This window comes from Canis lupus, chromosome 27, assembly GCF_003254725.2.
Source record: "Canis lupus dingo isolate Sandy chromosome 27, ASM325472v2, whole genome shotgun sequence".
In the NCBI taxonomy this organism is placed as follows: Eukaryota; Metazoa; Chordata; class Mammalia; order Carnivora; family Canidae; genus Canis; species Canis lupus.
Genome location: NC_064269.1, coordinates 43,106,345 through 43,129,900, shown reverse-complemented (window position 1 = coordinate 43,129,900; position 23,556 = coordinate 43,106,345). Strand labels below are relative to the sequence as shown.

The 23,556-nt window shown below is 36.9% G+C and overlaps 1 protein-coding gene across 28 annotated transcripts in view; it reads right to left on the bottom strand.

Annotated features, from left to right (window-relative positions):
* The window catches only part of WNK1 (WNK lysine deficient protein kinase 1), a 150,508-nt gene that overhangs the window by 19,751 nt on the left and 107,201 nt on the right, over positions 1 to 23,556 (bottom strand). For 7 of the 28 annotated variants that reach the window (XM_025461695.3, XM_025461697.3, XM_049102521.1 and 4 more), the window contains exons 9-21: positions 17,341 to 17,418; positions 10,629 to 10,778; positions 8,895 to 9,353; positions 7,869 to 8,150; positions 7,677 to 7,730; positions 7,092 to 7,180; positions 6,833 to 6,995; positions 6,092 to 6,208; positions 5,606 to 5,779; positions 5,331 to 5,388; positions 5,077 to 5,199; positions 2,760 to 4,204; positions 1,566 to 1,649 (exon numbers count right to left, since the gene is read on the bottom strand). In XM_025461695.3, coding sequence (XP_025317480.1) covers positions 1,566 to 1,649; positions 2,760 to 4,204; positions 5,077 to 5,199; positions 5,331 to 5,388; positions 5,606 to 5,779; positions 6,092 to 6,208; positions 6,833 to 6,995; positions 7,092 to 7,180; positions 7,677 to 7,730; positions 7,869 to 8,150; positions 8,895 to 9,353; positions 10,629 to 10,778; positions 17,341 to 17,418 — 3,276 coding nt within the window. Of the gene's footprint in view, positions 1 to 1,565; positions 1,650 to 2,759; positions 4,205 to 5,076; positions 5,200 to 5,330; positions 5,389 to 5,605; positions 5,780 to 6,091; positions 6,209 to 6,832; positions 6,996 to 7,091; positions 7,181 to 7,676; positions 7,731 to 7,868; positions 8,151 to 8,894; positions 9,354 to 10,628; positions 10,779 to 17,340; positions 17,425 to 19,555; positions 20,786 to 23,556 lie in introns of all 28 variants that reach the window. The other 21 variants (XM_025461698.3, XM_025461699.3, XM_025461704.3 and 18 more) reach the window with 14 other exon arrangements.

Sequence of the window (23,556 nt, the reverse complement as noted above, 5' to 3'; positions counted from 1 at the left end):
ACTTCTTATACCCTACAGATGACAGCAAGAAGGAACTGGAGGTTTGGACATTCCATCCTGTTAACCAGGTCTTAACTATCATCCACCCCAAGGCCATAACTTTTTACCTTTGAAACAGACCATAATTCCATATCTATCTTAGCTTCTGTCAACCTGTTCTTCTGCAGCCTTCATTTATACTTCTCCTTCTATATGTAGGCATTATCCACTTACCCTCACATCAACCACCCCTATCTTATTTGCTGTTTCTCATCTCATTTGCACCCTCTCAAAAGTCTGAATGGATTGTTTTTAATCAGAAAATAGGGGTAAAACCCCTTATTTACAGAGTTTCACAATGAATTTTTTTCCAAAATTTAGTGGCTGATGGAGTTCTTTTTGGAATTATTATTTTTTTTAAATTATTTATTTATTTATGATAGTCAGAGAGAGAGAGAGAGAGAGAGGCAGAGACATAGGCAGAGGGAGAAGCAGGCTCCATGCCCCGGGAGCCCAACGCGGGATTCGATCCCAGGTCTCCAGGATCGCGCCCTGGGCCAAAGGCAGGCCCCAAACCGCTGCGCCACCCAGGGATACCTCTTTTTCAAATTATTACTTTACTCTAGCAAGTTCTTAAAGTTATGTTCTACTGTACACCTGAGATTAAAGAAGTAGGGACAAGTTTAGACTTCTCAAGTTAGAGATTTATATTTTCCTTAGACACAATTTTAAAATAAAGCACACAACTGTAAAGTCAAATCTAATCATGATTTAGTTTCATTGTTTACTGCTTTGTCTCAGGGCAGAAGCTTTTTTACAGTTATAATGAATTCATAATAAGTACTTTCCTTATGGGAATTCAATTAAATGTGTGGAGTGGTGGGGTATGGTGGGAAAGGGAAATGATAATTTAAATATTGCAGGCAGTTTTACCCTCTGGTCAGAACTGATCGTGACATAGGAAATTAACATTCATGTCACTGGTCTGAGCTGTGTAGGTTTTCTATTGAAGGATATAATACATATTTGTTCATGAAGCATGACCATCCATACATAAACCAATTACTTTTATTAGGTGATCAGTGAAAGAAATGTTAAATATTCAAGAAAACACTGGTTGACTGAACTCACAGAAAAGGGGCATTATCAGTTATCAGTGTGGTATCTTTTCCTAAGGAACTTTCAAAGTTAATTTTGATTACTTATTTTTACTTCCACAATAGTTTAGAACCTAGTTCTCATTCCTTAGGTGTAATTTTACTCTACAAAACTCTGAATGATAGGAGTTGTATTTGTCCGGTAATAGGTAAACTTTGCTATTTTCTTCCTTCATAAAATATGAAAAAGTATTAATATTAAATGTTTTCTAGATGACTTGAAGTAATAATAAAAACAAAAGAACTATGAAGCTTCTTACTTTAAGTAGGGCCTGGATAATTAGCTACACTGTTTTAATAGAAAGTTGTTACTAAGTCAAAACCAAAGAGGAGCCAGAAGCCAAGATCATGCAATGGAGAATTTAAAAAAGTAAGCTTTGTGAAAGAAAAGTAAGGGTACAAAAAGACATCTGCCAAGTCTTAGGGCACCTGAGTTAGTGAAGGTCCTGGAAAAGGTGGCAGCTGCTCGCTGGGTGGAGTACCAGCTGGAAGTTCAGTACCCACTGGCAGCACCTGAGACAATGAAGGGAAATTCAAGTCCATGAGACACCGAGAGTACAGAATGCGTACTGGAGAGCAAATCAACTAATTCCAATGTAGAAATATAAGAGTAAAATATATAAGTAAGACATGCTGTCACCTGGCTTATATTCTGGTATCTATCTTAAATAAAGGACATTATAACCATGATACTATTATAGGGGTTACTACTACATGGCAATAAAATAAATAGTAAAATTTAGTAAAAGGTTTTTCCCTAGGGAAAACAGAATCAAAGTCTGTCTGGACAGGAGAGGCCAAGTCCAGATATTCTTGAGCCACTGTTTTAGTACAGTATCATTAGGCTTTTCTGAGAAAACAGTATAGTTCAGAAATAACCAAGGGTCGGTCTGAGAACAAAAGTCACCAGAAATCTAGTACTATTAAGCAATTTGTACAAAGCCTCTACTGTTACCCTACTATAAAAAAAAATTTGCGATCAATGGCAAAGCAGAAAAGATGAGTGAAGCACAGAATATAGTAGGAAAAACACAGCCTTGTTATTTGGAAAAGATTTCAGAGACTAAAGATGGCAGAATGAGAGGAAATCCACCATTGCAGAATCAGAAAACACATTTTAGTTATTTTATTCCTAGGATTAGATTCTTTCTTCCTCTTTACAAAATTCATCACCAACTTTCAGTTTTATAAGCCTCATATTTTACATCTTGGAATCTAAGCAAAGCAGAAAATTTGCTTCATCCTCACTGAAACAAAGGCTGTTAACTGCTATATTACTATGTATAATTGCTAGCAGAGGCATTTAGCTTCCTTTTAGGATAAAGATTTCTTTAGCTGGTACCAATTATTAAGAAATGTCTATTTTACCTATCATACAACCTTAGAAAATCATGTAGTATAATCCTGCTATATTTCAAAAGAAAAAAGTATCTTGTGTTCAATATACATATATCCTAAAGTCATTTTCAATTTATTTAATAAATACAGAATGCTACTATATGCCAGGGTATCTTTATAACTGCATTTCTAATTTGCAAAGCTGAGCTGAAAAAAATGCTCTTATGGGAGTGGGGGGGGGAGAATGATCATATTTATCAAATTATTTTAAAACAAGAATCTTACTGGAGCTTTAGTCAAAGGTGGCTTTGATGGAGCAGTTCCAGCTTTCACTCCTGATGTAGTGCTGCCTGGGGCTGACACATAGCTGACTGGGGTAGAAACCTGCCCAGGCGTGACCACTGGTATAACTGACAAACCAGATGTTCCTAATTGCAAACTGGTTGGTGGTAAGCATGTACTTGTAGTAGATGTCATGAGCTTGCTTGGTGCAATAGCAGTGGTTGGGATACCTGGCGTGACAGTGGTCTCTACTACCAGTGAAGTCTCTAGTGAGACCGATGTATGTTGGGCTCCAGATGAGCTCGGTTCACTAAAGAGAGACCGCAGCTTTTCCTCTAGAGTCTTTATGTCATCAATTCCAGGAGCTTTGGGCTGTAAGTCAGCATCTATTTCAGGACAGTGAGTGTGGGGCTGGTTGGGAAGTAAAGCTGGTTGAGGCTGACTATGAATTAGTGTCTGCTGCACAGCAGGCACACTGGCAACAGGTTGTACCAAGGGTGGGATACTAAGTACTTGGGGCAATAAAGGTGTAGAAGTAGGTCCTGCTGTTTGAGGAAGGGCAGGAATAGAAGCCATAGCTGATGGGGTAACCAAAGGATGCACCCCACCAGGCTGAGAAATAGAACTAGATAATCCTGCTCCAGGGGAGGAAGATGATGCAGACAGGGACAAAGCCAATCCAGTTGTACTGCTATGAGATGTTTTATCTAGTGAGTGTGCACTAACCACCACTGTTTCAGCTAGAGTTGGAGCAGAGGTGCTGCTGCTAAGCTGAAGAGATGGCTGTGAAGCTATGCTTGGGAACGGAGTGATGGCAGGAACGGATGTTAATGTGGCTGCCCCAGTAGTACTGCCTGCTGCCTGCTGTGATAGTACAGGTGGAGGCTTAGCACCTGGGATAGCAACACTGCCCACTGCAGAGGCTAAAGCTGTTGAAACTGGTATAGAAGGCAAAGTTCCTATGCTAGAAACAGTGCTCCCAGATGTGGGAGCTTGAACTGGCTGGGATGTTGCTGATATTGAGACAACTGTAGGTACTGTGATGCTTGAAACCATAGTGGAAAATATTGGCGATTCAGATATGGGTGGTACAGGGAGACCACTTGAAGGCATTACACTTGTGCAGGTGGGAACTCCACCAACCCCTGTTTCAGTGGGCACTGGAATCTCAGATTGAATTACTGATGTGGAACTGTCATTTAGAGGGCTGCTAGTTGCAGGGACTGATACTGAAGGTGTGGCTACTGCTGTGGTTGGGACTCCAGCAATGCTACTCATGGAAGGAGGAACAACTGGAAATGTTGGTCCTGTATGACTGAAGTTGGGAGGTGCTGTGCTGGGCCCTTCTGTCATCTGCACATGTCTAAGTTCAGAAAAGGCTTGCTGTAGGCTAAGGGATGAAGCAGAGTGAGACAAGTTCATTCCAGCGCTGTGAGTAGAGGCAGCAACTGTAAAGGAAAATACAAAATTCAGAATCAGTCCATTTTATTATTTTATTTTATTGTAAAAGATTTTATTTATTTATTCATGAGACACACAGAAAGAGAAAGAGAGAGGCAGAGACATAGGCAGAGGGAGAAGCAGGCTCCATGCAGGAAGCCCAATGTGGGGCTCGATTCCAGGACTCTGGGATCATGCTCTCAGCCAAAGGCAAATGCTCAACCACTGAGCCACCCAGGAATCTCAAGAATCAGTCCATTTTAAAAGGGTCGACTCTCAGCCAAAGGCAAATGCTCAACCACTGAGCCACCCAGGAATCTCAAGAATCAGTCCATTTTAAAAGGGTCGATTCAAAACAGTCCTAACAATCTATTTTTGGATTACCAATATTGCCACGTACCAACAAGGTTTAAAACTTCTCCTAAGGAAATGACAGGATCTAAAGCAGCAAAGTAAAAGAGCTGTTTGATCAAAATAAGTTAGCTTCTATGAGTATCTATTTCTAGGGGCAAAAAAAAAATTAATAGAAAGGAAAAAAGGGAAAAAAAAAGTCACCACAAAACACCTACAATAAAGACAAAACAAAACAAAACACCTACAATAGTCCTAAATAGAGAAACGAACACATACTATTGTAGGTATACAGTATCTATTACACAGGCTGCATCTAGTGCAGTTGTCTTTTCTGCCTCTTATCTTTTAGTCTCCTATTCATCATCTATTTCCCTTCCCCAATATTTATCCATTGATTATAATCTCAACTTTCTACTCTTCTTTACTGTCTATGTCATCATTTGAACTACTGTTTGATAACCAGCCTTCCAATATAGCAGAGATGCTGTAAGATTAATAGAAGTTTGTGGTAGAAGCAATTTCTTACCTGTATCTGGTATTTCACTAGTGAAAACTTTTGATTCTCGTAATCGACTTTCTGGCACAGGACTCACTATAAACCGTCTTCCAGCAGAATGAACAACTTGAGTTAAAGAACTGGTAGGAATGCCTGGTAAAAAAGAAACAAACCACTTAATTGTGTTACTTATATACTGTCATATGAAGCTTCAAGATTTCATTATTAGTATTCAACTTCTTAGGTCAAAGGTAAAAGGAAACATGGAAAGAAAAGAAATTCACCTATTTGCTGTGGCATGGAAGACGCAGGAACTGGTTGTTTGAATTCTCCTTCCAATTTCTACAACAAACAAAAGTGATCAAATTCATTCTCAAACACAATCTTTATCATTGAGCACAGCAAAGGTCACGTGCAAAGAGAACTTAAAGAGAACTTAAATGTTTGATAATCTTAATCACAGATGTAATGTGGTATCACTGAACATTTTGCATGGCAGATTTAACACCACAGCAATATTTCAAGTAAACAAACTTCTCTATGGGGATGATGATCTTACTTGAGAACCTGTAAAGCCATAGTCATCCTTTCCCTGCAGACTCTCCAATCCCTGGTCACCCTCTGGTTCCACACTGACATCCTCACTGAGCATTTCATCAGCCTTTTCAATAATTTCTCGTACTTGATCCACAAAGGACTCTCTCTCCATTGCTAGAATAAAGTCATTGTTCACCTGTAAAAGAAATGTGATGTCAGTCTGATTAGTAGAGTGTTACTCATGTTTTAAGTTATTCCAATTACCACTTGTTCATGACTTTTGTCTGACAAATCTGCATATCACCTGTATCATTATTTATTTGATATGTAAATTAGTTCTTCAATACCCAGAATTGGACATGTCCTAGACAAAATAAGTCACAGGTAATTCATATTGAAATAAACACATAGCTATCAAAATAGATTACAAAATGCTGCACATTTTCATAGGGCAGTGGATACTGAAAAAGTACTAAAGCAAAATCTGGAACTCCAAATGCAGACATACCATAATTGTTGCTATCTCCTCAGGATTGTCACCATCTAAATCAAATTTGAATGTAACCATTTTCCGATTATGAGTCTCTAGTTGACATTCTACTACTCGGTCTCCTTTATTTGAAACCTAAAAAGAAAAAGAAAAGGAACTTAATATTGCAGAAGCCATATTCAGCACTGTTACTGAATTTGAGAAAGTAATGCAGACTATCACTTGAACTTAAGCCTGCCTGGCGTTACCACTATTCCTTGAAGATTTGTTGGTACTTTATCTCTTAAATTGGTAGCAAGAAAACGTTAAGAATATCGGCCTTTGTGCTACTTCCTCACCTTCCACTGAAGAGTCTGGAAGGAATGTAATAAAGTATCCATTCTACAAATTAAAACTCTTTTTCTAGAAGGCAAATTATGCATTACTATAAAAATATGGAATTTAATAATATTATTGGGGGATTAGAAAATTCCAAATCATCAATACACCTGAGCCTTAGAAATATTTAAAGATTATTTATTTATTTGACAGAGAGAGAAAGAGTGCACACATGTGCGCATGAGCATGAGCAGAGAAGAGGGGAAAAGCAGACTCCTTAATGAGCAGGGAGCTGGATTCAGGACTCAATCCCAGGACTCCGGGATCATGACCTGAGCTGAAGGCAGATGCTCAACCAGCTGAGCCACCCAGGCACCCGCCTTAGAAATAATTAAATGACATTAAGTAATTATATGAAACCCATAAGTTGGCAAAACTTACATTCAAAATTCTTAATTTTGGACGCGAAGTCTTTTCATGACGAGAGCGACTTCTTACAGATTTTCGGTAATGTCGTTTTGTAGCTCTCCCTTCATGCCTTCCACTGGAGGACGGGACATTCTCATTGCCATCACTCATTCCTGAAGCAACATCTGAATGTGCACTTAAAAAAAAATAGTTCAGTGTTTAAAAATTTGATATTTTGAAGTTTTCTATCATCCTTCCCTATCAGTCAAGGTAGAACTTTACTTTTACATACCTGTCTATAGAGGAGACCAAAGTGGTAGGCTGTGCCTGTGCCACTGGAACTGGCTCTGGAGGAGCAACTTGAGAGACTCCCTGAGTGCTCTGTAAATAGAAAGGATGATGCAGATCTTGGCAGTAATATATTTTATCTATTATTCAGCATCTCCAAAAAGCTACTTTTTTTTTCCTTTACCCCTCCACCCCCAAGTCCTAGAAGCACTAAATGTACTAGTAATTCCCAGTATTCAGCATCTAGAGACAGTGGTCTTAAAATTCCAAAGGAAGTCTCTAAAGCTAAATCTCATATAGACTGCATGGTGTGACGTCAGCCGACATAACTGCTACGTAGTGAGAAAGTACAACTTGCATGCAGCCAGCATCTTCCTAGAAGTGTGCAACAGGGCAGGCAGAGCAGAGTGCAAAGATGATTCAGATCTTTCTCCTAGTAGGGCAAAAATGATTATTGGGAGCACAGCAGGACAAGATACTTTCATGACTGCCAATGGCAAGAATTTGTGAAAGGATAAGAATAATGGCTAAAGTACTAGCTAGAGAAGTGAAGTGCTAATAGGGTTAATCTTCTCCAAGGCACACTCACTTCCCAACAGAACAGCCAGTGGCAACAAGGCCCCCACATTGGCATTTCATTCTGCTGGAAGAAAAAGTGATTTAGAAGTTAGTTTGAAAATAGTCTCCAAATGAGTTCTAAAACAGGGGAACCTTTGTTTCTTGTCATTTTTATCCCACTGTGTAGACGTTTTATATATAAACATGCAGTAATTCCATTTACCTCCAGAGCTGCTTGCTGGGAGGATGTAGTGGGGGCTTGTTGTGCTAAACTCACTGCTGGCTGGGACACTTGAACCTGTCCTCCTATACTGCCCACAGGAACCAAAAGGTTAGATTCCACAAAAGGCTGCACCACTGTAGGAAAGTAACCCGGTGTAGCCAGTGCTTCTGTGGGCATGGGAGGGGATAGGACTGTAGAAGGGATGCAAATAGAAGCCACGCTGGAAGAAGGAGCAATATTTGAATCTCCTGGGTACTGTGGTGGCAGTCGAGATGGAAAGCCCTGTGACAGAAATGAGGGAGGTGAGTTAGTGCAGCTTGGGTCATCAAATTAGCAAAAACAGTAAGACATGCACACACAAAAAAAACAAATGAAAAAAACAACCAGACAAAAACACCAAAAAAACCCCAAACCCCAACAAAAAAAGAAAGTACACAGCAAAGAATAGTAGCCCAATGTCTTTCTAATAATTTAAAAATGATTCTTGAAATGGTAGACTGGTTTCAAATTTAGGGGACAGGACTCTACAACTATAAATTGCTGAGTTTTCTCCTCTTGGAGAGTAAAGAGGAGGAATAAACATAATTCCTTTTAGAAAAATATCAACTTTCTAGCCAATCTTAAGTGGAAGAATGCAAAAATTCTTCAAGGTATCAGTCATTCTAGTCATATGATGACAGGATAATCTAAGGCTTTTTATTGATACCATGTTGGCTACTCTATTTATCCCACCTATAAAAAAAAAGTACCCTGATATACTCTATCATTAGCTATATCTAGCATTTAGTCAGCTTACATCAAATAGAGAGAAGCATCTTTCTCCTAAGAAGTATCTTGAGAAAAAATGGAAATTTCTATCTTTTCTCTGAATTTTACTATATTAGCTTCCCTAGTTGAGACCAGCTACACCTTTATTATTGCTAAATATTCTGATATTCACCTATTAGTTTTCAAGTCCTTTGATGGTCTACTATTAGAACCAAGCCCTCTGTCTAGTGTCTTCCTTTTTGCTAGCCAACACAATACCTGGTACAGAACATCTCCAGAGGGAAGTGGAACCTCAGCAGCTTGTCCAAGGTTAGCTGGTATTCCCATGGACTGAACTGCTGGTTGCAGGAGTTGTGGGTGAACCTGACTTGGCAGCTGAGTCACAGGCTGCAGAAGGGTTGGAAGCTGACTAGGAACCACAGTTGGTCCCCCTGGGATCGCAGCTGCTGTAGCAGATGAAGCCAAGGTGAGCAGAGGCTGATTAATGCCAGCTGCCATTGTAATGGGAAGGGATGAAAAACCTGTCTGGGGCGCAGACGCATGAGGAGTTGATATGGGAATTTGAGAGACCGGGTACTGAGGGAGTAAGGAAGTAGAGAGTGGCTGTCCCACAGGGAGGAAATGAGCACCAGAGTGGACTGGAACAACTGAGGGTTGTGCCGCAACTGGGATCTGAGGTTCGCCTTGGATAGTTGGTACTGGCTGGGAAACTGGAAGCTGGGAAGGTAAAGAAAAACAAAACAGACAGACTTTAAAAAAAAAAAAAAGGAAAAAAAAAAAAAGAGCAAGGCTGCCAAAAGCAAGAGTTATGTATTAGCCAAAAAGAAGGAAAATCCTCCCCAAACCTCCGCACACATTAGTGTGGGTTAGTGTGCCACAAGAGAACAGGAAAGTATAATAGGAGACAAAGAGGCTGACAGACTGGCTGTTTCAAATCTTTTGCTGTAAAAAATTCTGCTCATGCTTCATCATTTAACAACAGAAAGAGGACACTTTCATAGGCAAAGTCTGTTTCTTACAGTTTTATTTAGATAGATTTCACATATCCTAATCCTTTGGCATATGTGTTGTCACTACATCTATGACTGCTATTATAGTAGTTACTGGAATTCAAGTGAATTCCTTCTCACTGGAGTTAGATTTCAGTTCATATTGCTTCTACAATTCTGAAGTCTCACACTGGCCTATGAAAGTAGGTATAAGTACCGTATTTTCACTGATTCCAGGATACAATCATCCCTCTCTACAATCTGCTCTTTGTAACCTTTGTGAAACGGAGATGTATCTTACAATTAATGGTGTGCCAGTACCTGGTTAGATAAAATAACAGTGCATCTGATAATTACAGTATCTCAGATGCAATGAAATACGAGAGAAACAATACACTATGCCAAAATACAAGGACAACAAGTCCCAATGTTAAAGTTAAAAAAAAGTCATTCAGTAAAATATACCTTCCAAAGGGCACTTTTCAAGTGATTAGAAGGATGACTTAGAACAAACACCACTCCATATAAGGAGGTTTTATGACCTACTGTCAGGAGGCAATGAAGGAGGAAGCAATGCATAATCTACATGAAAAATACAGCAGAAATAAACATCTGCATTAAAGGGAATTAAAGCAATTAAAAAAAATACAGCAGAGCTGTAAAACTAGAATGTTGGATAGAGCTGACGCAATTCTAGAAAATGTCCAGGTTCAAGTACCAAAGTACTGTTATTTAATCTACCAGTTCAAATGCCTGTTACAATGGACTTTAGACTGATAAACCTAAAAGTCAGTTTGGATTATGGATGCTGTTAATATGTACCTATTTACATTAACCAATGCGTGTGCACAAAAGGAACAATTGTCAATTCATTTCTGTGAATGAATTTCTGTGGTGAAAATAACCAACTTCAGTGTTTCACTATTACAGAAGATAAAAACCTTCCATGAGAAAGTTATATGGAGATTCTTCTTTATCATCTATTTAGAAATTAAGAACATACCTGTTTTCCAGCTGATATTTGAGGCAAGACCTGTGGAGCCTGAGACTGACTGACTGGTTGTGCAATAGTGGCCTCACTGGAGGCTGATGTCTGTGGAAGCGAATACTGCGCTGTCTGTTGTGGAGGGGCTGTCTGCTGTACTCCCTGCTGCTGAAAATAAAATAGAATAATTCAGTTTTATTTCAAATCATTAATCACATGGTTCTAAGGAAGTATATTTGCCTAAGGCCTTCTGTATCTGTAAATGACAGTATTAGGAATTAAGACATGCATAAACCCAGATTAATCAATTCCCTTTTACATTTACTTCTCTTTTTCCTCTGGTGTTCTTCATGATGGTACAACCAAGAGCAATTAGCCAATGTTTCAAAATTTGAGTCACCACTGGTTCTTCACCTATTATCCCTCTGACCCCAACAGGAGGTCATTCACAAACACCTTTAGATCACATACCCAAATAAATACTCCCTCCTCCAAAACTGCCCTCCCCATTTTTCCACCCTATTTCTTGGTATCACCTCTCGTTTTGGTCCTATATTAAACAAATCTAATCTCCTCCTTTAATCTCTTTCTCTTATTGTATTTTATCAACTGTATAATTAATTTCCTTGAAGAATAGCTCTGATTATAGCCACAAAATAGTGAGAAAAGCATTGAATGTGGAATTTTAGCTCTATCATTTGCTAGTTGTAATACCTTAGAGACTGCTCATTTTACTGCCAAAAAGGTATTTCCTTCTTTGAAAAGGACACTATCACTCAATTCAAAGTAGGGCAAAGGGAATAAGTGACATTTAGTAATCAACCATGTGCTAGGCATTTTTTTTTAATTCTGCGTTGGCTTTTATTTAATGAAAAAAGCTAATTTCAAATCTACGTTAAGCTAAGCTAAATACAAAGTCTTAGTGACCAATGTCTAGGCACTGTGGTATAATACACCTAAATTTAAAGCATGGAGCATAAATGTACTCTCAATACTAAATTTTATAATAAATAAATGGCTCTCTCTAGCCTAACAAAAATCTGAACTTCATACCAGATTTTCAAAATTCTCTAATACCTATAATTTAAAATTCTTATTAATATAAAACAGCTGTTTATAATAAAAAATTTAACCAACCTATTGGAATATCAAGTTGAATGAAATAGCCTACCTCACACCAATTCTCCAGAGGCAACTACTATTAGTGGTTTGGTTATCATTTTTGCGATTTTTTCCCCTATATTTAAGTGGTCATTTACAAAAAATGACATATTTGTTTTCTGAAACAAAAGCATGCCCATTCTGTAAATACTGTTCTCTAACATGCTATTTTCATATAATTTATCAAGGGCATCAATATCCTAATGATGAACATTTAAGCTGATTGTTTTTTTGCTACTTAATGCTGCAACCAGTAGCTTTTTACATATATCCCGGTCTATACAACTAATTAGTTACTGCTGGTAAAAAAGATAAGCTATTTGTTTATATGTGTGGGTATATATTAAAACAGATTTAATTGACATATAATGATTCAATATATGCACATATTGTGAAATGATCACCACAGTAAATCTAGTTAACATCCATTACGACACAGTTAAAATTTTTTTCTTGCAATAACATTTAAGATCTACTCTCTTGGTAACTTTCAAATACACAATACTATAGCAACTGTAGTCACTATGCTATATACTGCATCCCTAGGACTTATTTATTTTTGTTTTATATATATATTGAACCTGGCCACCTTCATGAACATCCTAGATTTTGTTAGATGACAATCTGCAAATAATAGTTTTGCTCTCCTGATATTTTTATTTTTTTAAATATTTGTTTATTCATGAGAGATACAGAGAGAGAGAGGCAGAGACATAGGCAGAAGGAGAAGCAGACTCCCTGCAGGGAGCCTGAAGTGGGACTTGATCCCAGGACCCTAGGTTCACAACCTGAACCAAAGCATATGCTCAACCACTGAGCCAACCAGGTGCCTCTCTCCTGTTATTTCTTACTTTGTTCTTATTGTATCAATTAAAATTACCTCCTCCAAAATGCTGGAACACAATGGTAGTCATGTTTGTTTTATTCTTCTTTCTGATAATGTATTCTTTTTTTAACTTAAATCAGGAGCAGATGGCTACTGAATTATGTAATATGTCTTTTCAGCAACTAAGACATATCATATATATCCAAATTTAAGGCAACTCTGAATATAAAATAATTTTCCATATTTCCACTGAGAAAGAACCATAAAAAATCCAGAAAATCTTTTTGGTCAACTTGAATATATTTTGACTTTAAGGAATTTACACACCTAAATAAGATGGCACATTACATAAATATATTAATTTAGAAATATTGTTCTGCCTCTCCTTCAAACTCTTCCCACATAATAAACCAGTCTCCTTTACTGGAGCTATACTATGAAGGCTCTAGTTTTCTGGAACATAGCAAATACTTTCTCTGTAAGTTGTGTCTTGAGGTAGAATCTGCAGTAACAAGCATCTTGAGTAATATTAGGACAGTTGTTGGGGAGCCTGAATGGTTCAGTTGGTTAAGTGTCCAACACTTAATTTCAGCTCAAGTCATGATCTCAGGGTCATGGGATCAAGCCCCACAGTGGGATCTGCACTCAGCAGGGAGTCTCCTTGAGATTCTCTCTTTCTCAAATAAATCTTAAAAAAAATTAGGACAGCTGGGGTTTTTGTGGTTTTGTCTTAACAGGTTTATATTTGTGTGATCTTTGTATTAACTCCTTACAGTGATCTTTAAACAAATTGTTTACAATGACATACAGAACCTGGATAGTTAAGTCGTTTTCCTAAGAATAAGGACCAAATCTATGTTTAACTTCCTATCTTTTATTTTAAAAGCAACTCGGTCAGATATGCTCTATAAACATTTCCAACTACATATACTACTTTAAGATCCTCATAGGCACATGTGTTTTCACCAGTTCTGTTTTATTCCATTAACATCTTTTTGGTTATTTCAAAATAAAGGAAGTGAAAGTCTGTAATATGGAAATATTATAAAGGTTTAAGTTTATGTTGATTTCCTTCTTTACTGAGGGAAAGAGGAAAATTTGAGGAAAAAATCCCTACCTTATATATGGGCATATGATTACCTCTCACTCACCCTTAGTAATGCAGAACTATGCTTACATCTAGATTTGCCCTCAACCAGCTCTTCTATGAACCTATACATTCATTTATTTGTATTCTAGCTAAACTGAACTACAGGTGTTTCTGTCTCACGTTTTCCTACCTTTGTGCTTTTACTTTTGCTTACACTGCCCTCCACTTTCCTTTTGGCCTAGAATATTCTTTATTCTTACATCTGAGTCTAACTCAGATTCCAGTCCAAATGCTCTTTCATAAAGCCTTCCTGATATTCCCTGCCCCCACCCCCCCACTTGAAGGTGATGTTAATTTCTCTCCTTTCATGGCATAATTGGCATGTAGTTAACTGGTGAGTTGTGGAGTAAGACAACTGGATTTAAATTCTGTTTCTACCTCTTCTAAGTTGTGTAAGCTTGGATAAGTTACTTAGGTTTTCCAGATCTCATCTCAGCCTTCCCACCTGTACAATGAAAATGACAGTATACATACAGGGTTCATATAAGAATTAAATAAAAATACAGGTAAAGTGCTTTGCACATTGTATGAAATCTTAATTTATTATGCTTATTTGTTTTGTAGGAGTTGACAGATATGTTTAGATTATTTAGAATCCTTTGAAAGTAGTCCTATCTGGTCCACCTTGATAGACCCTCAGTGCCTACCTAGCACATAGTCCTTGGGAACATGAACTCAATTATGAAAAAAATCTGTTTAATTGGTGTGTGTGTGTGTGTGTGTGTGAGAGAGAGAGAGAGAGAGAGAGAAAGAGAGAGCGAGCTGTCAAGAAACAAGTTTTTAGACATATACCAGCACTTTGTGCTTAACATATGAATGAGAAGCACATATACCAATTATACCTTAAGAGTATTTAGGGAAAAGTGGCACCTCTGGGTAGGCCAGGAGAATATGGTGATCTTTTTGTGCACAATCCTACTGGCTAACACTCAGTGCTTCAGCCAAACAAGTATTGTGTGTAGCAACTTGAAATCATGTTTTTTTATTAACTTGCCTCATGAAACCAGTTCAAATAGCCTATATGGACTATGTACTATCTGTTGGACAAGGAATGGTGCTTGATGAAAAAAAATGTTCATGAGCCTCAGTTGAACAGAAAGTGAAATACCTGAAGATTCTACATGGTCCTACGAAGAAATTAAGTAAGCTGGGTTATGGCCTATATGGCGTATGGCAAAGAACTACTAAGTTTTCTAGTAGAAGGAAGGTATTTTTGGTACATTAAGATACAGCATACCACTAGAAGGGACTCTTGATAAAAACATGAAAAAAGCAATCCCTTATTGGTTACATTCCAGAAACCCATGAAATAAAGTAAATTTTAGCTAAAGTACATTTCTTTCCTCATTCTAGTAAAACCAGAGATACGGTTTCCTAAGATGGGGTTGGAAACTGATAGTATGTAAAGTGAAACTCACATCTAAAAAACTTCACCCATATAGTAAAGAGGGCTCAAAACCTTTTAAAAAAAAAATACATGAAACCGCAGATCCCTGGGTGACTCAGTGGTTTAGTGCCTGCCTTCAGACCAGGGCATGATCCCGAAGTCCCGGGATTGAGTCCCACATCAGGCTCCCTGCATGGAGCCTGCTTCTCCCTCTGTGTCTCTGCCTTCCCCCCCTCCCCCATGTCTCTCATGAAAAAATAAATAAAATCTTAAAAAAAAAAATACATGAAACCCCAGTAGCTGAAGCCAATAAATGCAGCTTCTTAAGCACATCTGCAGAATCAGAAGTCCCTGATATAGAACCTTAATATAGGAAAAAAAAACCCTCAATATTCTAGAAATGTTGAATTCTGACTTGTAATTTTTAGTTCTCTTCATTTACTGGCTATGTAACCCTGAAAAGGTTAAGTATTCTAGACTATATACACTTACATAAACTGAGGGCTCCGTTTTATGATTCTACGTAACTTAAATACCACTCTATATTTAAAGCAATTCACAAAATAAAACTATCTTAAAAAAAGCATCACTGACACATAAATTTTTTAGTATGACAATAGCCATATTTTAGCTACATTTTTTTCCCCAGGAGAGTCAACTACCTGATTCTTTTAACCTGACATTTATCGAATTGCCTCCTTTACCCCCACATATTTTTCTTATCGATGACCTGAATGGTTTCACTATCTTCATTTGCTCATAAATGCCCACATATAAGATATATGAAAAATTCCTTTGGAAAAGGAAAAACAGTGCACACACTTAAATTTGCTCAGTTTATTGGTGTTGGCCTCTGTCCAAAGACACAGGAGAGTGGTATCCATTATAGTCCTTCTGTCCTCAAATATCTTTATGTACTTTTTAATTTGTACTTTTTGGCAAAAATATGACTACTCAAATTTATAATTATATACAGATTCTGCTGCTTTTCTGAAAGAAAGGACAGAAGCAAGACAAAGCAAATTCTGTGACAGGGCTGTTGGTCACCAAATAAATGTACATATGAACAAACTAATTTTGAACAAGGAACATCTAATCTTAAACTAGTATCAAATGATTGTATGAACATGCTGGACTAGAAGAAGAACATTTGTAATAAGAACTAAAAGTTTTGTTTAAAAAATTAATAGGAACAGAAACCAATTTATGATTTGGTGGTTGGAAAACACATGTCATAGGGAACTATCAATGAAATAGTTCATCAGAAAGTTTTTAGGACATATGTAGTGTCACATATAAATTTTATTGAAACAGTTAATAAATATTTGATAGTGCCAAAAAACCCACTTATTCCTATGCAAATAATTGCTATTAACTAATATCAGTAAATGAACTACAGATATTTAATTTTAGAATTAGTAGTTTTGCTATTGAATACATCAACACTGTACTAATAATCTTTTTAGCTCCTTGAACATTGGGGGCTTAAACTCCTCAAATCAAAAGTTTAAAAAAAAAAAAAAAGTTTAAAAAAACGTTTAAGGGGCAGCCTGGGTGGCTCAGTGGTTTAGCGCTGCCTTCAGCCCAAGGCCTGATCCTGGAGACCCAGGATCGAGTCCCACGTCAGGCTCCCTGCATGGAGCCTGCTTCTCCCTCTGCCTGTGTCTCTCTGCCTCTCTCTCTCTCTTTCTCTGTGTCTCTCATGAATAAATAAAATCTTAAACAAACAAACAACAAAAAAAAAGTTTAAGAAGTTCCTAAAATAGCTGTTCAGTTTCTTTTAGCATAAAATCTGATATCCCACTCCACAAATTAGAAATAATTAAGTTGTTTAGCATTATTAGAGTTAAATACAATGAAGGCAATGGCAAAATGCTCATAAAATAAGTCACATTATAAAAACGAAACTGACATTCTTTGTATTGTTAAATTATGTGTAGAATCATCTATTTTAGAAGGCAGATGAATAATGTTATAAGTTAACAATGATTCTTTTGAATTTCAACATTATGTTTAACTTTAATAGTTTAAAAATACATTAAAAGACTTTCTAGAATGTTACTAAACACAAGAAATGTTATGCCTCTTGATTTTTCTTTCAAAAACATAGCAAGCCTATTTATATCAGGAATCTAATTCATGAAAAGATGTTAAATGGTGTTTGGCTACTGTTAATCCATAAAATGTAGCAATGAGTTGTTCTCACCTGCTGAGAATGTTGTATGGGGAGGGAAGATGGAATCCCTGTTAAGCTACTTGAGGATGGCTGACCCTGGCTTTGCCCCTGTGCGTGATGGAAAGAAGTGAATACAACAAATTAGCAAAGCCCCAGATAAGTATATAGAAAGGTCAGGCTTTTGTAATAAATATTTAAACTCCTGCAAGTTTGCCTAAGCAAAATAAAACATTAGTTTGATTGTATGGGAGAGATCACTGAGGTATCTTTTGTAAGAAAAGGTTGGAGGATTATATCACAGAACATATCCTGATTCCATGCAAAAACCACTCATGGTTAAAACTACTACTGCTATGCTCTGGCTATAATTTTAGCTATTCAAAATACTAAGATTCATAATAAAATTCTTACTGAAAATATAATAATCAGGAAAATAGTACAATTACTGATGTGAAAAACTCCTATATCTGAACAATTAAAGACAAAAGGGTATTTGATAGTGCTAATTTGGTTCCTTTTGTTGCTACTTCTAGTGCCATGGTGACTTTTACCAAAAATGTAAAAAAGTCTGTTATCATCACTGACCTAGAGCAACAGTTGTCAAAACTAGAAGTGAATTTGCCCTCCCAGGGATCATTTAGTTGTCACAACTGGGGGAAGCGGCTGCTACAGGCATCTAGTGATTAGAAGCCAAGGATGCTGCTAAAATAAACATCCTACAATGCAAAGAACCATGACCCACAACAAAGAATATGTCCAACCTAAAACATCAATAGTGATGAATTTGAGAAACCTTGACCTAGAAGTCACCTAAGTTAAGATAAATGAGAAGGTGAAAAATGAATACAAGATTTTATACAGTAAGTTAAGGAAATGAAAATGCCCACTTTTGGTGTTCCATTTCAGTTTCTTTGAAGCTTACTTGGATTTGATACCACATTCTGCTCCATCTTAACCTTGTTTAAAGAATAAAAATTTACATAGTATGCATTCTTCGGGCAGTATGTCTATAAATTAACCACCTGATATTTTACTTTGAAAAGCTTAAAGAATGGCTGGCAGTGCAGTAAGATTTATAGTATAGGCTAACAACTAGTACATTAATGTGAGTACACTGCATGCCCATGAAGCATAATTTTCAAGTTTCTGGATCTTTTTGCTTCTTAGAACTATTCTAAATAACTGATACTTTATGTATACTTTTGGAGTTGTTTACGCCCCTGAGGGAAAAACATAGGAAACAAGTATTAAGAACATGTGATACTTTATAAGAATGGAATATTAAGAAGATCCAAATGATGCCCTGAAAATATAATTGGAAAGTCTCCTATACAGATTTTATGTAAGACTTATACATGGATAAATATGATAAAATATACAGAATATATCAAATAGTTAATACTGACTCCACTTGTTGAATTCTATTATGTCCATTACTTTGTTTTTACTCACAAGGGAGTACATATGCCCATATGTATAAATAAAATTTAATTTGTTGAGGAAAGAACCAAGGCCTGAGATACCTGTTTTTTAGTTTGCAACATATATCACAAATTCTTAAAAAAAAACAACAAAGCAAAAAATCCACCACCCACACTAGATTATAACATTGTTGCTAAAAATTAGAATCAATTTTATGGTTAACATTTGGACATATAATACAAAGTGACTTGTTCAAATGATGCCATTTTAAAATGCATTTTCATTTTTTCCTAAATTCTTAAGATGTTTCCTTTCTCTTTTAAGATTCTTCCACGTTAATGAAAATTTTGGGTATTCTTAATACCCTTTTAAAATTTTTTCCTATTTTCCATTCTTTTCATTTTACAGAAAAAATATTATCCTGTTTTTTAAAAAACTAGTCCTGTTTGTTTCTAGGGAGAAATACTTCACATTAGCATTTATAAATAGTCAATGCTGAGTCAACTTTACATTACAGACATTTACATTTTCACTACAAGTTGAAATTATTCTACATACAGATAGAAGTAACTGATTTTGATGAGGGACTAAAATTCTAGTTTTTGTGTTCTCTTTTTCAAGGATTTGCACATATCATAGGTAAATGAGGCAGCTTCTCTCGTATTTTGTTCTTATATACAAGTAGTTTGTAATCCCCCCAAAGGAGAAACTCTACTAATAAAAGTAAAAATAATCCTTATAAATGTAAAGAAGTGATAGAAAACTTAAATGTAATGATGCATAGTAGGGTAGTTTAAAAGAATTGTGGAAGTTTTCCTATAACCTGTGGATGGAGTGCAGATCCTCCTGAAGAAAATGAGGCAGATAAAACCTGCTGAGATGTGGTTCCTTGGGGGAAACAGAAGAAAAGTGGGGATTCTTGTAACACTGTCTGAGGCAGATGGATAAAGGGTAATGAGACGTCAGAGCCAAATGGTACAGCTGCTCCCCCTGTAGGGGGAGGTGATTGAAAATCACTGGGGTCTGAAGAAGTAATTTGTGAGGAATCACTGGAGTATTCTGGGCTTCCTATTGGCCAGGTCTGTCCGATAGGCTCTACCACAGAAATGGTCAAATCTGGGGCATGGTAATTACGCTGTTCTTCAGTCACAGGCTGTAGGCGGCCGTGTAATCCAACTGATTGAGGAGGTGGTTCTTCCTGATTCAAGTCCACTGCAACCTGCCGATTTCGGTAAACACGCTGAGGTAAAATTCCTCCTCCTTCTCCTGAAGAGGAGCTTGGAGTATGAACATGAAACTCAAATACACAATTGCTTCTGCTCTCATTGTTATGAGTTAACACAGCAGGCGCAGAATGAGGAACAAAGACAGGGTGAAATTTCAAACATGTAGCATCTGTACTGATAGGTGCAGAAATACTAGAGAGGGGAGATCCTGGACTCAATCCAGAACCTAACCTTAGATTTTGAAGGTGTCCTACCAGGAAAGCCTGTCCAGATGGAAATTCAAAGACAGAACTTGAAGTAGGGCCCCCTTGTACTGGCTTCTGTTCAGGTATCTGTTTCATAGGACTTGACGGTACTGGTGAGTTGTATGGAATACCCTCATACTGTTCTGTCACCTGGGCCTGGTAAGCTACATACATTGCTTCCTGAGGAATAAAATAGTGAGCTTCTTCTGGAAGTACCAGTCCAGGTCTATAGTCACTGTGAACTTGAGTTGGTTCAAACATAGGATGGACCTGTATCTCACATGGCTCTCCAGTTATTCTACTGGCTGTAGTGCCCAACATAACTACAGCCTCTGGTGTCCAGTTAGTTGGGCTGCCACCAGGTGGAAGAAGATTTTGGCCAACAGTCCTCAGCAGGGGTTGGAAATGGCGAGTTTGGGCTTCCAAGAAGGAGGTGCTCTTACGTCGCTGGGAAATGGCCACCTTCGGTGGACAGGTGGGAGGTGGTGAAAAAGAAACTGGACGTTCATGAATAGTTGGGAAAAATATCTGTGATTCTGGGTATGTTGGGGTCCCCCCACACGGATGCGCCATGGACTGAGGCTGTATCAACATGAATAAGACAAGTAATTCATACATTCATATGTGAAATTACATTAGACATGCAAAACTGGGTAGCTTTGTGTAACACTATGAAATGGTTACACCAAATTTATAATTAAGAAATAACAATGCTTTTGTTATCATGAAATTATGTGCATAGTAAAAATCCATTAAATACATCCAGGGTCAATAAGTTATTCTGTGGGACTTTTTGCATTAGATAAGAGCTACTTTTCCACAACAATCTTTCTCAAAGGAGATGGAAGAATTTTTTAAGTGTCTGTTCTGTTTTTACCTCCAATAAATATGCTCACTCTTAAGATTTAATATAAATTACATCAGTGGAAAAAGAGTTAAAATAATAAGGGAAGACAACATGACAATCAATATAAGCCCAGCTTTTTAAAAACGTAAGATGCTTCAATTAAAGCTGCAATACAAAGTTTTCCTATACTGTCTTATCCTGTGCTGTATCAGAGGCTCCGTATTATTTTTCTTATCAACTAATATATGCCTTCTAACTAGAAATCAAAAGAGCTATTTTTTGTGGACAGAAAAAAACACTACTGACTGCTGACAGTAATGTCCTTCATCCATCAATCCCAAACTGATGCAGTTAATTTTACTACATGAGACATGTTACAGATGCCACATCACTGAAAGTCCACTTTTCTGATCCTAGTTAAGAGCTGAATAATTTGGTGTTCAAATCAAGTGAAAAGGATAAAATAATAACACTGACTTAACAGCACTTTTTGTTGTGGCAGAGGCAGTTCTAGGCATAAGACTCTAAATTTAGAACCTACCTTGCCAAATGCAATCAGTGTACACCGTAATAATGCACTTTCATGGACTCTTTTTAAAAATAATAGATTGGTCTCATTCTTTCAGTAGGGATGGTCCCCATCAAGTTAATAAAATGGCTCAACTGTTACTTCTTCATAACAGCTAAAAGAGCACCTCTATTTCAAAGCAGAATGCTCCATTTTACTGTTTATTCAAGGAGTATCCCAAAGCCATTATATACTATATGGTTAATAATTATCCTAAGTAAAAATTTGAAGATTTTGGTATCGCTAAACTGGAATGTTAACTATATTCTCTCTCTGGAAAAGCAGCAGCAAGGTCCCACAGTGTTTAACATAACTTTAAAAGACAGATTTTTTATAGATATAAGTGGGGCCAAAGGAAATCTTATGCACTATATGTGTATCTAATGTATTCATTAGGGTCAAGATTCAACCTTATTCAATCTCAGAGAAAAATTTTCACAAGGGAACATGAGGCCTTTTAGTCATCAATACACTTTTTTAAACAGCTAATAAACTAAAACCAACTTTCTCTCTTCAATTACTCTTCACTATGGGGAAAAATGGGACTAATCCAGCTTCATGAATGTCTCTTTAGAATAAAGTGAAGAGAAAATATACTTGGGTTAATTTTTGATAAAGAGAAAATTTGCTTTTGATTAAGCCAATGAATTTAAAAATGAAGTAATACATACTCATTATTAATGTATGAAAATACAAGGATCTGTATAGGTCATTGGGATAGAAGAATATAATAGAAGCTAAATTTTATTGTGTACATATTGTGCCCAGAGCGTTATGAGCATTCTCTCTCTACCTCCTTGCTTTTTTAATTTTCTCCCCTTAAAGTTTTATAACAAAAAGTTTCCTATAGGAAGAACTGGTACCCTAAAAGCATAATATATTACGTAATATATACATAATATATTACGTAATATATTATGTAATCCTTTTATTTAATTTTTATGAAAATTCTTGATGCCTGGATGTATTCACTGGCAATAAATTTTCATTTGTCAGGAAGTTTATGGTTACATACAGTACTGACAAAGAGGGAAGGCAGGCTGGAGCGTCGGTGCTTGCGCTGACAGGCAGAGTGCATAGGCAGGACACTCTCCAATGCTTTAGAAAGCTTTTCGGCAAAAGTTTCCTCAGGGGCAATCCGAAGGAGGGAAGGAGAAAGAGGTGCAGACAGCACTGGTGGTGGGGTGGAAGGAGCACTGGGAGAGATGCGGGACAGAGAGGGAACAGCAGAAAGATGGGGAACGCAAACTGACATGCTACGGCCACGACGAGGCTAAACAGAAAACAAACACACACATGAAAACACAGTACTGTGAACACAAAATAACCAAATGTACAATGAAAACAGGGCATAGCTGACATAAAGTATTCCATCCTCCCCCAATCCCACAAATTCAATTTTTTTGAGGATAGGTATAATTCCACAAAACAAATCTGGTAGATCATAACTATTCTCTCTATACCATTGGTCAAGTACAGGTTTTTTATAAACTATGAAAATGATCAATTCTCTTCCTAAATATCCTAAAATAACATTAATTGTTATTAATGTATGAATAAGAATGGCCGACTGAGGTAGTATAATAGGGAAAACAATGAACACTGGCTTGCAGTTTTCTGCAAACTTATTAAGATTAAACAAGAATGAATTCTATTAGTTTAATGTACATTATAAGGTGTAGATTTTAAGACTCAATTAGTTTGCAGGAATTCTGGAAACCTCAAAAAAGGTTTCTCAATTCTATTTTAGAAGGCATCAGACTAAAAAAAGTTTGTTGGCTCAGAGTATTTTATTTATTACACTTCCTATCTTTATAAAGGGTAGAAAGTCATTTTCTAGTAGGAAAAGCATTAGATTTGTAGAGTTAATTCATGATATAGACACATTCTGCAGTTTTACTAAAGTAGTCAATGGAAAAACATCTTAAATGTGAATCT